The following is a 12816-nucleotide window of genomic DNA, read 5'->3' on the forward strand; positions in this document are numbered from 1 at the left end:
TTTGTAAACATTTAGTTTGTAATTTTGGCGAGCAGGAACTGTGAAAAAGTGCAATAATTTTATTTTCAAAGGCATTTAAAACGTCAAAGGTCGGTAGCGGTGCTCCTTTGACTGATAGGAAATTTTGACCCAATGGCTTTGAATAACATCTTGTAGCAGCTGAATGGTGGCATTTGAGTCCAATGACACTTGGTTCAAAGACCCTTGAAAAGCCTGTGTAGGAGGGGTATAAGATTGATGTTTGAATAGCTTGACTTGGAAGCGGAGCACACACATCAGCATTGTGATATACTGCAGCATCAGTACTTTGCAGTTACTGAAATCAGTGTAGAACCTTTGTGGAGGGGGAATCAACGTAAGCGGTGCTGGATCAAACTTTTTTTTTTTTTTTGTCGTTGTTGTAATGATAATTTTAAGCATTGTTTACCTTTACAGCTCAGCAAGCAAAGATCAAAGACAGCGACACCAAGGATGCGGGAATCATCCGAGAGCTTGTGAACAGTCACGATGGCAGCTTTGAGGATGCATCCGTACTCAAAACGCATCACTTCAGGCACCCCATTCAACAGCTGATGGAGGATAAGGCAAGTAGCTGGCTGTGGAAGCAACGTGAACGTTTATTCCGAATAGTTGGCCTGTGCCAGCTGTGTTTAATAGGGCTGTGTGTAGTTCTTACAGACAGAAACAGCTTTGAATAACAGCTGCAACAGGTTCCCACCCACTTAAAGAAACATAAGCCTACTATGGAGATAGATTTAGAAAAATTAGCCAGTTTTTATGCCATGAGCTTCTAAGCTGGAATTTGGTTTGAAATTCTTAATGAAATTCGTGGCCATAATGCAATAGGATTCTGGGCTGAGGTGTGGATGTTTAGTACAACACAGTTTTCGGCTTTGATAAACCCATGTGTTACATGGCCGTACGTCTTGCAGATTATTTTGCAATATGTAGGCACATTTAGTGCCTAGTTCTTGTTCTGCGTCTTAGCTTTTTCTACTGTTAGCTGTGTTGTGCACAGTGACTGCTTTGCCAGGCACAGTGTTTATTTAGCTTTGAGCTGGAATATTCTATCTTTTACTTCTTTCTGTGTTTATTGCTTTAGTGAACTTTTGTCGTTGCATTACTTAGTATTGAAAGTCTACAGGCAGTACTGTTTCATTGTTTGTCTCAAAATTTAACAGCCCAGTTTAGATTGAGTTTATATGCTTGAAACAGTTTTATTCATTACAATATACCAATAAGTTAAAGGATTATACCACTGGTAATGACAAAGGTACTTTGTTGCCATAAAGGTATTTGGAGGCAAGTGACGTAAAAAAAAAAATTACCTCCATAAATGAATGAACTTGTATGGTGATTTCACTGTGTATGTGCAGAGCCTAAACTTTTGTAATTAGTAATCTGTACAGCTACAGTTTTGCTATAAGGACCAGCTATTATGTCATTTTGACGGAACATTACTTACTTCCAGTGTAGACCAGTGAGCTTGCAATGACATACCCAAAATCAGTATTTTAGATTTTTTAATGATGTCAATTATTTGCCGAATACTTATACATGCATTTGTGTTGACTTGAGAGTTCAGGGTGCATTTTAGTTACTTCAACGTGAAACGTTTTTATGCTACTTCACGATCTTTTGCGTGTAGTCAGGTTGTCGACCAACGACCTTCAAATGTCCTTAGGCGTGCGAAGGCTGAAAGATGGTGGGCATGTGCTCTGGAAAGTGACAGCCTACAGCCGGTGGTGGGACAAGGAGGAGAGCCCCAGCCATGCCGTAAACCGTGCGAAGGCTGAAAGATGTTGGGCATGTGTTCTGGAAAGTGACAGCCTACAGCCGGTGGTGGGACAAGGAGGAGAGCCCCAGCCATGCCGTAAACCGTGTCGACACGCACGGGAATAGTGCTGGCACTGTGAATCTTCGTCAGTGGGAGGAAGCGGCACAGCATTCATTCAAAATAATTTGCGGCATGTTCACGAGAACCTTGAGGTTGGTGCTACGAGGGTATTTGAGAGCAGGTATTGCCGGGCATGGTGAAAAGCGGGAAGATTGATCCGCTACACTCACGGCTGTCGCGACAAACTCCCGTGAATTGGCGTGAAAAAATGTTAGACGAAGTGTTAAAGTGTTGTGAATTGCGAATGTTTCATGTGTGTGACGCAATTGTTTTGCGATTTGCAGTAATTGTAATGAAAGATGGGCATAAAATCTAGTTAATCCATTTTTTTTTTTTTTTGGGGCTTAGTGGAGCTGGTTACCTTCTACTCGGCTAGCTTATTTCTTGCCTTGCACCGGTGCAGGGAATAATGGAGCTCTTGCCGTGTTCTGTTCTAAATTAATGGGAATTTTCAGGTCCTGTTTGGCGACATGAAGACCCTTGCATTGTGTCTTGAGCCAACAGCCTTTGACACTAGCATGTGAGTAAATTTTGCTTTTGTGTTTTTTACATTGTCAAGCTGGTTCTAGTGGGGGCTACTTCTTGTGACGACCTTTTTTCTGATGGGGGGAGGGAGCAAAAAAATAAAAAGAATCGGATCACCCAAGGTGGTGCCACATTTACTGGCAGCTGCATGGCATTATGCTGCATCTATGGCATGGTGCCATAAGTGGTTTGAGATGATTGGCACACCCCTGTTACACGGGCACTTGCAACAGCCGTTAATGCAAACGGCAGTTCAATGCCGTGAAGGCCGTGGGAACGGAACAAAGGTGGCTGTGCTCACACGGCACTTTCACGTGTTTGAATGATTTAGCATGTGACTCTTTGAAGTTTGCCTCACGAACTCCAAAATTTTTTTTTTTCTCTAAATGTTTTCTGCACTGCATGCTGCAGTGTATTTCTTTTACTCTTCGCAACAAGCTTTTGTAACAATACTGGAGACCTTCATTTAGCCGATCCAATCCCATCCAGGACGCTGCAGTGGCTGCATTTGTTGTGGTTTCGGCGTGGTGAAGCATCCCATTTCACCCATTTCACTATCCATTGCTTGTACTAGCTGCAGCACCACTGTCCTACCACAAGTCAATTCACAAATGCGTCAGTGACAGTGTTCACACAGTGTTTTTGCGGCAGCGCGCTCACCTGCAGTGGGGACACGTTGTTGGGGGGGGCAGCCATCTTGTTTACCTGCCGACGAAACGGATGGAAACTGCGGCGGAACAGAAACTGGCGACCCCCGTTGGTGCCGATCGCCGCTGGGTTTCCAACGGTGCTTGTGCTGCTATGTAACTATGCCTAATGGCCGTTAAGGCCAATTGCCATTTTCCTTTACGGCCATTGAAGTCCCCATGTAATGGGTATTACACATTTCCCAGCTGAGGTATTGCACTCAGCAAAAAGACCGTGGTCAAACACAGCCTGTGCCACTGGCTTGTTGCTCCTACCAATAGCATGCACCCCCGATTGGTCATTGTGCTTCAGCCACTCAGGGTGTCTAGCGACCGGGAAAACAGGGAAAAGTCAGGGAATTTTGAGCCACCGGGAAAAGTCAGGAAATTGTCAGGGAATTTTTCAATCAAGTAGTACCAGTCAGGGAAAACCACTTCGGGGCCTGCCCACACAGTTTTAGAATAGGGGAAACCAGTGTTGGTGGCCCCCAAGATAAGTTACCGAACACAACTCGTTGGCGCGCGACGAAAGCGTGAACCGCATATGAAACGTTTTCTGGTTTTTCTGCAAGCGAAAACGCGCCGCGCGCGCTGACGCCGCCACGGAAACCACCCGCACGGTAATTGCCAAGCGGCAGGCGCCGGCAACATGGCGGCGGTACCGGCCGCGGAGTAGTGCTTTAGCTCCAACGACCGCTTCTAAACGCTCTTTAAAATGCTACTCAAGGCACAAACGCACTTGCTTGTGCAGGAAAGGAGCCACTGCAGGCACGAAATCAACGACGCGGCCATGAAAATACCGCGCACGAATCGCGTGCAGAAACTCGCCGTGCGGTTCATGCAGCTCGCAGCTGGGTTTCTGGGTGCACTTGCGCAGAAGGACGATGTGGGTGGTGCCCAAATCGCACGCACAGCGCACTTTTTTTTTTTTTTCAGCGAATTTTAAAAGGCAGCGCTTTTTGGGAGCTAATCTTGAAAGAACTTTCCTATGACATCAGGAGCCAGAATTACATACAATTTTAAAAGGCAGCACTTTTTGGGAGCTAATCTTGAAAGAACTTCTTTCTTGTGACATCGGGAGCCAGAATTGCATAATCAAAAAGGAACATGACATGGTTTAGTGTGAACTGCATGGGGCGTTTTCTGCTTGCGAAAACGCGCCGCGCACGTCACAAGCGTGCTGACGCTGCCACGGAACCACCCGCACGCTGCGCGCGGTGCTGCCGGTGGCGGCGGCTTCGACCGCAAAGTGGTGACGGGAGCTCGAGCAACGGCTTCTAAGCGTTCTCTAAAATGCCGCACAATGCACGCACGAAGTTGCTTGTGAGGTAAAGAAGCTTATAATGTGGGCGAAAACGGTACTATAAAACATCATGCGCTCCGCTAGTGAAAGCGCCCATGCAATACCTGCCGGGGTGGTAAGCCTAAACATCTCTGGCGGAGCCAGCTGGCTGTCTCGAGAGCTTCGAAACTGCCGCCATGAGGCGCGCGGCTTCCCATTGGTGCAAGTCATCAGGCTCCTCCCACTGCCACGCGCGACGCGTTATGAGCGAGGCAGAAGCTGCCGCGCGCGCAAATCGTTGACGCGGGCATCAAAAAATTGCACGCGCAATGCCGATGCGCCCGAATCACGTGCAAAAACGCACCATGCGGTTCACGTGGCATGTCGAGCCAGGACAATCACGAAAAAAAGCAAAAGGTGCTCGCTGAAGCGTAACTTGAAGCTTCTATCCTGCAAAATGAAATAAACTCTGAAGCCGTAACTGAAGGCAAGCAAACCTCAAACTGAACAAACAAACTGAAGTTAATCAAAGTGCACTTTGAGAATTAGGGCACTTGCAACAAATGTGTTTTTCCCGATGATAGAGTGTGTTTTCTCTACGCTTTTTATGTGCTTCACGGACCACGCCTGTTGTATATATGTCAGGGAATTTCGTTTAAAATGGTCATGGAAAACATGGAAAAGTCAGGGAAATTGAATTAGGCAATTTGCTAGACACCCTGACCACTGGACACTGAGGAGAGAAGTGGTAGGAAGAGCTAGCTCATTTTCATTGATTGGATGATGCTGCCGGTCTGTTTCTGCTGAGTTTTTGGTGCAGACAGGATGGATTAAGTCTTTAATAACAACTAACGCTGTAAAAAAACACCTGTGTGCCCAAGATTTTGTTACTGTGGTGGTCTGTATTAATCTCTACTGTGGCACGCCTCATGGCCCATGGGCCAGCTTTGGTGCGTAAAGCCCCAGCCTGAACTTGGAGGGCTGTTGCTTGCAGGAAGAAGCTCAACAAGACGTATGAGGAGGGTGTCCTGAGAGGGGGCGAGCTGGACGAACGAATCTTTCTCGATGAGAATGCTCATGAGCGGATAGGCACACCGCTGCACACCCTGGACTCAGTGCAGCGCGAGTTGCGAAGAACCCACACTGACGCAGTTGTCAAGGTATGGCTTTCCATCCTTCTTATGGCAAAGGCTTGCATTAAAAATGTGTCCTTACTGCTCCTAAGTTTTTAGCAAATGTTTTAACACGTGCTACTTTGAGACACGTAATGACCATGCAATGACCATGCCACAAACAATGACCATAAAATATTGCTTGTATCTATTTGTACAGCTTACATTTTTTGTTGCTTGTTTTGCAAGGGGTAAAGCTGTACTATGTGTGAACACTCAGCATTCCACATCTCTCCAGAATGAAATCTTGCATCTGGGAGAAGGCAGACAAATCACAGGCTTCCCATTACACTAGGCATTTGTTCTATGAACTGTAATGGTCACGTTTTTTTGTTGTTAATGTTAAAAGATACAATGTAGCTTGTATTGTGAAGGGTAAAAGCTGCTTTACAACTTCAGTAAGCTAAAGGGACCATGAGGATTTGTACAACTTTGGTGTATTTAAAGAGTGGCATGTCAGGATAGCAAACATGCCTAATTCTGCACGAACTGCATTTAATTAAGCTAGATAATTCAAAAAAAAAGAAAAAAAGGTAGACAAGGTTGGTGAAACAATGTTGTTGGCTGCTTGAGCCACCCCTCAATGTTAGCCATTAGCTTTTAAGCAAACTTGGAATGCACTTTACTTTTCACTTGCTTGGCTTCATAGAACTTTTCATGAAATGCTTCTGCGGACAGCCGTTACGTCCGCAGAAGACTTGACTCAGCTCTGTTGTAGTTTTCCACAGCCTCTTTTGGCAAGTGGGCCATCACATTGCATGCCACACCTGCAAAGAGTGGAAGCATGCACTGGGGCCACGTTTCGCAAGCAAACTAGGTTGTCTCTTACGTCTGCTCAAAATTTACCGGAGGAAGATAAATGTCCTCCTCTTCATGTAGGGTCTCACAAGATTGGATATTCGCATCATAGGTCTCTCAGCCTCCCCAGATGTGGCATCAGTTGCTTTTAACTTGAGTGTGTGGCATTGTGAGCTTGAGATATTTCAGCTTGATTTCCTGTTTTCGCTTCCTCTCTTCATGCTGGCGTTTTACCTGTTCGCGTCTCTCTTTTATTAATCGATCAGTATATTACAAAAGCTCGTCATCATCACCCTCAGTAGCAATAATAAACGTTTATCAGCTCTCGTTTCCTTCCAAGTGCCACTTTTTTGCAAGCTCCAACAACTGTGCTTTTTTTCAGCGCTTTCAAATCCATGGCCGGTTAAGTACAGCTTTTCTCACTGCACACAAATAGTCTTGTGGGATTAATAATAAACAAAGGGGGTGACTCCTTTGCTGCAGCTGGTGGAGATTCCACAGCTCCTGACGCCGCTGACTGGCCGGGGAAACCTGCACAACCGTGAGGCCATCAATCGTAGCCCGGTGTCGACGGCCACCCAGTGTGCCAGCAAGCTACAGGCTCTATTGGCTGGCTGCAAAAATGCCCCGAGCAAGGAGCTGCAGGAGTTCTTCAGGTAGGCTGTCACTTGCAGGGTGAGGGGGGCACTATGGCTCAAACAGGAAGCAGTTGGGAGCATCAACAGCACATGCCGCAAGGTTCAGAGTGGGGAAGAGAGCTAGAGAAAGGCCTGACGTCATTTGTTCTTGGGCCAATGAACAAATGTGTGCGGCCTATTGCTGTTGAACGAGAGGGCAAGAGATCACCACACAAATTTATATGAAGTACATACTTGCTGGAATTCAGATTTCCTCCCCACACATCCCAAGAATGCGGTGTTCGCAAAACAGTTCTCCAGATGCAATCTCTGATTCATTTTGCAATCTCTGGTGTGTTTTTCTTTTTGCGCATTGTAGTGGCATCATTCAGTTTAGCGCCCATGGGGGTGCACCTGGTTGACATTTGGCAGATTCAGTGCTCTGTCAATGAGGAGCGCCTACATTGAGACAAAAACAGGCACTCTTGCAATTTCAGTAGGTGGTAAAGAATGGCAGGTCGGAGTAAAGAAAAAGGGGGAATAAATAATGGGTTAAAAGATGGAGCCGCCCTCTCTCTCTCTCTCTGCTTTGTGGAATTTAGACAACTTAGAATTTAGGATGACTTAGAAGTATTGCATCTACAAAGAGGACCTGTCTTGTTGGCACCAGTTGCAGTTTCTCAGAACCCATTGCATTTTTCTTTCCAAGTGTTCACATTGTTTGAAGCAATTCTTTGTAATACGGCAGGTGTTCTTGTAGTTACTTCATGTTCTTGTAGTTACTTCACAGTCTTTATTAATCTTGTGCAGCACACTTGATCCTGCTTTGGAGGCCAGCATCATGGATAATGTGAAGACGATGGGGGACATGTTCTGTACTGCATTTGCCCAGGTAAGCTTCTTTCTTTTTTTTTTTTTTTTTTCTTTTTTTCCCCCTAATCAGCAGCATTCAACCCTGCAAAGGGTTGCTACTGTAGTGGGTGAAAGAAATCCAGGTAGAGAAGCAATCGGGATTTTTTCATGGTGGCATCCTTTCCAGGCCCTGTATCGTTCCTGGTGTGAACAATTGCATGGCAGGGCAGGAGTGGGAAAAAAGTAAACACTTTATTGAGGACGCAGCATGTTGCCTGAGTTGACAAATGGCCACTGTACATGCAGTACAGGCCACTGGCTTCTTTTAGCGGTACCCGCCGCGGTGGCTCAGTGGCGAAGGCATTGTGCTGCTGAGCACGAGGTTGCGGGTTTGATTCCTGGCCACGGCGCACGTTAAAGATCTACAGGTGGTCAAAATAAATCCGGAGCCCTCCACTATGGCGCGCCTTATCGCCTGCGTTGCGTTGGCGCGTTAAACCCTACCATCAACCAATGACTTCTTTTAGCGGCGAAGCCCCTTCGGGGCTGAGGCTGTTGGCGTCTCCTGTCGTCGTCATCGTAATTGTCGTTCGTCTCATCTAGTCGCGGTACTAAAACACTGGGAAACTCGTTTACGCCTCGCATTAGAGAGCTTCGTGCTTCAAAGGCACAAGACTTTTTACAGCCAAGCTGCATACCTTTATCCCCCAACAGTTTCATCTCCGTTGGCAAAAACACAAAGGCGCCAAGAGTACACTTATACATTGCATGCTTCGCCCCTCCCCAGGTTTCACGTTAGTGGAGATGGCCCGGGATAATTTAGCATGCAGATTCCAAAAGGGATTTATTAAGCGTGAAATGCCTTTAGTGGTATCCAAGCAGGCTTCAGATTTCTTTAGTGCATGCATTGCTATTATTGTAGGTTCTGGCCATCGAACCCGGGCCCAATTTCGTCCGTAGCGGGAATCAGCCGCAATTCTTTGCTGATGCTGACTGTTCTGTGCAAATTGTGTGGCCTGTTATAGCCAACAGGTTGAGGAGCCATTAATCACAGCTCCCTGGTATCAGCACCACCGAAAATAGCAATGCCTGAAAAACATGTTGTTGCTGCCCGATGCCCACCTACTGTTGCGTGAAACGCAGCCGGGCTCACGTGATACATTGGCCGAAAATGGCAAGGCCAATCTCTTGCTAGATAAATGTGGGGCGTCCTCTCTAGATGCTGTAACGTACACATGCCCGTTGCAGGGGAAGAACTTATAAAATCTGTGTGCCATGTGCTAAGTACGTATATTGATAGGAAAGATGTATATTGATAGCCTTTGCAGGCTGATAAAATTTGAAGTTAAGTGAATCTTGAGAGCCTCATCTTCCTGCAGGGGCAAGATAATTGTTTTTTTAAGGAGGGTATTACCAGTAGTCTGGTTACTTTGAAATGACTAGCAAGCACAGCATTACTGTAAATTAGGGTTATGCAGTCCTTGGCAGACTGACTACCTTTTTCGGGAATTTTACGCATGTTTATCCCTTTCTTTCCTTTTTATCATTTATTTTGTCATGTGTATGCATGCAGAGTTTAGTGCCTTGCTGACTTTGCAGTACTCTTTCCAGCCTTCACCTGACCAGCGAGGTAGCAATGCACACTTGGACTATGCCCGCAAGCGGCTTCAGCTGGGCGAAACATTGTTCTTCAAGGCGCTAGAAAACATCATCAACATTGAGAGGAAACGCCAGAAGCCAGGCACTGACCTCGCGGTAAGAACCTCCAGCTTCTGTGTTTTATATGAGGACATCTTGTCTCAGTGCTGAAGGATTCCTTTTGTAGTCCCAGCTTGCACCATAGTCTCCTACTTGAAGCCGAACCAGCAATGCTCAAGTACCTTGTCTTGTCATACCATGCCATGCATGGATTTTTTGGTTTCTCGGATAGATGCGCACTAAAAACTGAGTAACTTGATGTCTTAACTGAAGGTCCTTTAGCTCTTTTGGTTTTTGTTTCACGACAAATTATGCTTTATGTAAAAATAAGTAGAGCCAAAAAGAATTGTTTAAGCCTAAAAGGGCCCATTGCAAGCACACAGTACAAGTGTATCGAACCCTGGCCCTTGACGGCAGCTCGCATGCAGTGGTGCCACACAGGAAACTATGCAGAAAACACATGCTTCAGAGAAGTGACTGAAAACATTGACGGCTGGACAACAGCATAGCTAATTGGGTTAGTAGCCCCCGAGTTCTGTTGCTAGCTGGTATATATATGCAGTGTAGACCATTTATAACGTAAGCATGTGTAGTGTGAGACTGGATATAACACGGGTTTTTGTGACCACCGGTTTGCTTCCCATAGAACTCAATGCATATAAGCATACCATTTAAAACGCAGTTGCACAGTTGGCCGAAGCGCAATACCGTTTATATATATATATATATATATATATATTTCCCCGGGTCCGGCGCAGCTGGAGCATGATTTTAGGGTCGCGAAAAAGAAAAAGGAAAAAAAAGAAGACTGAATCAGGCATCTGACACTTCGGCGCACGAAAGACAAAATAGGCACCCTTTAGTTTGCGTGTTCAGTTTGTAGTCGCGTCGTAGCCTCTACTGCCTTTGCGTGACGCACCTCGGAAGATAGTGAGCTCCCCCCCGCGCAGTAAGTTGTTTCTATTAGAACGTTGTGCATATAAGCAACCGCCCATTCCCTTTTCGAACATCTGGAAATAGCGAGCCGCGGCACCGGAAGTTTCCACTACCTGTACGTTGTGCTGATAAGCAACCCCCTTCGGCACCGCAAACCCAAGGCACGGATGGGAGGGAAAAGAAGAACAAAATCCGGCTTGCGTTTTTATCTTGTTTCGCTGGCATAAGTCTGGCTTCCCTCCCTGCGACATCCGTTCTTTTCAACGCTAAAACATGCAGATCCTCCAAAACGTAAACACAAAGTATAAAATCCGTGCTCACGGCTTGTAAGACTGTGCAGCAGCGTCTGATGTGGGGGAAAAAGAAAGATGAAATAAAAAACCGTACCTCTGTTTTTAGTGTTCGGTTGAGTGATGATAAACAAAGAATGATTGAAAGGTTGGATGCGATATGGTTGGGTTCATGCTGGTTTTGTTTTAGTGTGGTACCGCTTGTAGTGCGGATTTTCGCGGCTTCCGCGACATATGTCATAAGCAGTCTACACTGTGTGTGTTAAATGTGTGTGTACATATGCACACGCGCACCTGCCTGTGCAGAGAGAGAGAGAAAGCCAGCAGTCAGAAGGCAAGGAGGGCATATGGGAAGGAATTCATTAATTTTTCGCCTTGAAGGTACATTTTCGTTTTTCAAATGAGAGAAAAATGAGGTAATTTTAACATCTACTCAGCACAAGTTACCAGAACACTTAGGCCTTGATACAACACATTGACAAGGTTTACACGATTTTAAGAGATGGAGAGGGAAGAAAATTTCGCACCGTGCTGCACAGGACGGTTGTCCTTTCACCAGCATAAAACATGTGCACTGCACAGTACTAGCATAACTGCCATCTCCCTGCGTCAGGAGGAGGGCAGGGACACTTTGACCAGAGTTTTATGATTTGTGATCAGTGCTGAGATCACATGCTCGGTACTGCGAAGATTCACAACTTTTACCCCAATCAGCTCTTGCAGCAAACCAAAGGGAATCCCGGAGGGGCTAAGTTAGTACCATGCAGCAGCTCCCTTTTTCCGGCACAAAGGAGCACTTTGTGCATTTTTTGGAACAGAACAAAAACAGAAAAGTGTTTTTTACTAAACTCTTAACTCAGCCTTTTTTTTGTGTGTGTGACTGAAGCTCATTTGAAAAATTGTAAAGTTCAGTTTTTGTATTTGCAATCGTAATGTGAAACTGTTAAAAAAAATCATTCGCTTCAAAAGAAAAAAAAAATCATTTAGCCAGGCCTAGTTTGTGTTAAGTGAATTCAACCGTGGAATTCTACAATGATCTCTTCCGGCTTTTGTCACTTGTAGGCGCACCTGTGTCACAGCGTTTTCCAGCAGTCGCTCTTTGCATGCTGTTTGGAGATTGTGATGTTCTGCTACAACTCACAACGGTAACTACCTCTTTCTTCCTTTCTTCCCCCGTTTACTAAAAAGCAGTGAAAATAGGTTTTAAGCCAGTTTTGCATTCCAAGCCAACCATTGATATTGGTTTGCGACAATAAAATGGGGCCTCACCGTTGATGTACTTAATTTGCCCAATTTTGTAGGCATGCAGCCAATGATGGTAATACAGTAAAACCTCGTTACAAGAGACACTTGGTTGTAAGAGACATGTGAATGAAGACGGTTTTGTTGATTTTCCTGTGTTTGCCATGCTAGCAACATTGCGTAAAGAGACCTTGGTTACAACATACGTGTTTCTTTGGGTCCCCGGAGTGTCTCTTGTAACGAGGTTTTACTGTAGGGGAAGAAAAAAAATTAGTTTACATACGTCATCTCAGAATTCTGACTTATGAACCCAGGTCTACTGAAAGTACAGGATGGTTAATGCATTTGTTGGGGGAATATCGCCATAGAGTCTTGTGATGCGCTTACAACTATCCCTTCTTGAAGACACTGTTTGAAATCTGCCGAAAACAGAAAAAAGGGTATGGATCATGCTTTCGATTGGGGTGTATTGCCCAGTCCATCACAAATGTCAGCCCTTATTACACAGTACAGCTTTTTGTTGTTGAACAAACTTGGCTAGTATTTTCGTAAACAAAAAGTGAACCTGTGTTCTGAGTAATATCGTTATTTTTTTTATGCATAAGAAACTTGGACACGGGCATAAATTGGTGCAAATTTGGGTCGCTGTGTGCTTCGGCAACCCAAGGTTGCTTAGCGAAGTTAAGGGCTAGCTTTGTGGCCCCATGCAAGCTGGCATTGTGGCGTCAAAAAGCAGGATAAAAAACAACAAAAAAAGCCAAGTATACTACAGTGAAACCCCACAATAACGAAACCGCCGGGGAAAGCCAAAAAATTCGCTT

General features: G+C 45.4%; 1 protein-coding gene across 2 annotated transcripts in view; it reads left to right on the forward strand.

Moving 5' to 3' along the window:
* LOC144155045 (retinoblastoma-like protein 2) overlaps positions 1 to 12816 on the forward strand; it is a 62394-nt gene that overhangs the window by 17326 nt on the left and 32252 nt on the right. For both annotated transcript variants that reach the window (XM_077686260.1, XM_077686259.1), the window contains exons 6-12: positions 436 to 584; positions 2353 to 2417; positions 5385 to 5550; positions 6844 to 7016; positions 7788 to 7869; positions 9441 to 9584; positions 11816 to 11898. In XM_077686260.1, the coding sequence (XP_077542386.1) occupies positions 436 to 584; positions 2353 to 2417; positions 5385 to 5550; positions 6844 to 7016; positions 7788 to 7869; positions 9441 to 9584; positions 11816 to 11898 (862 nt within the window). The remainder of the gene's footprint in view (positions 1 to 435; positions 585 to 2352; positions 2418 to 5384; positions 5551 to 6843; positions 7017 to 7787; positions 7870 to 9440; positions 9585 to 11815; positions 11899 to 12816) is intronic.

The sequence above is a fragment of the Haemaphysalis longicornis genome, unplaced genomic scaffold (genome assembly GCF_048455015.1).
Source record: "Haemaphysalis longicornis isolate Haplotype H1 unplaced genomic scaffold, Haemaphysalis longicornis Haplotype H1 scaffold_1, whole genome shotgun sequence".
Classification (NCBI taxonomy): domain Eukaryota; kingdom Metazoa; phylum Arthropoda; class Arachnida; order Ixodida; family Ixodidae; genus Haemaphysalis; species Haemaphysalis longicornis.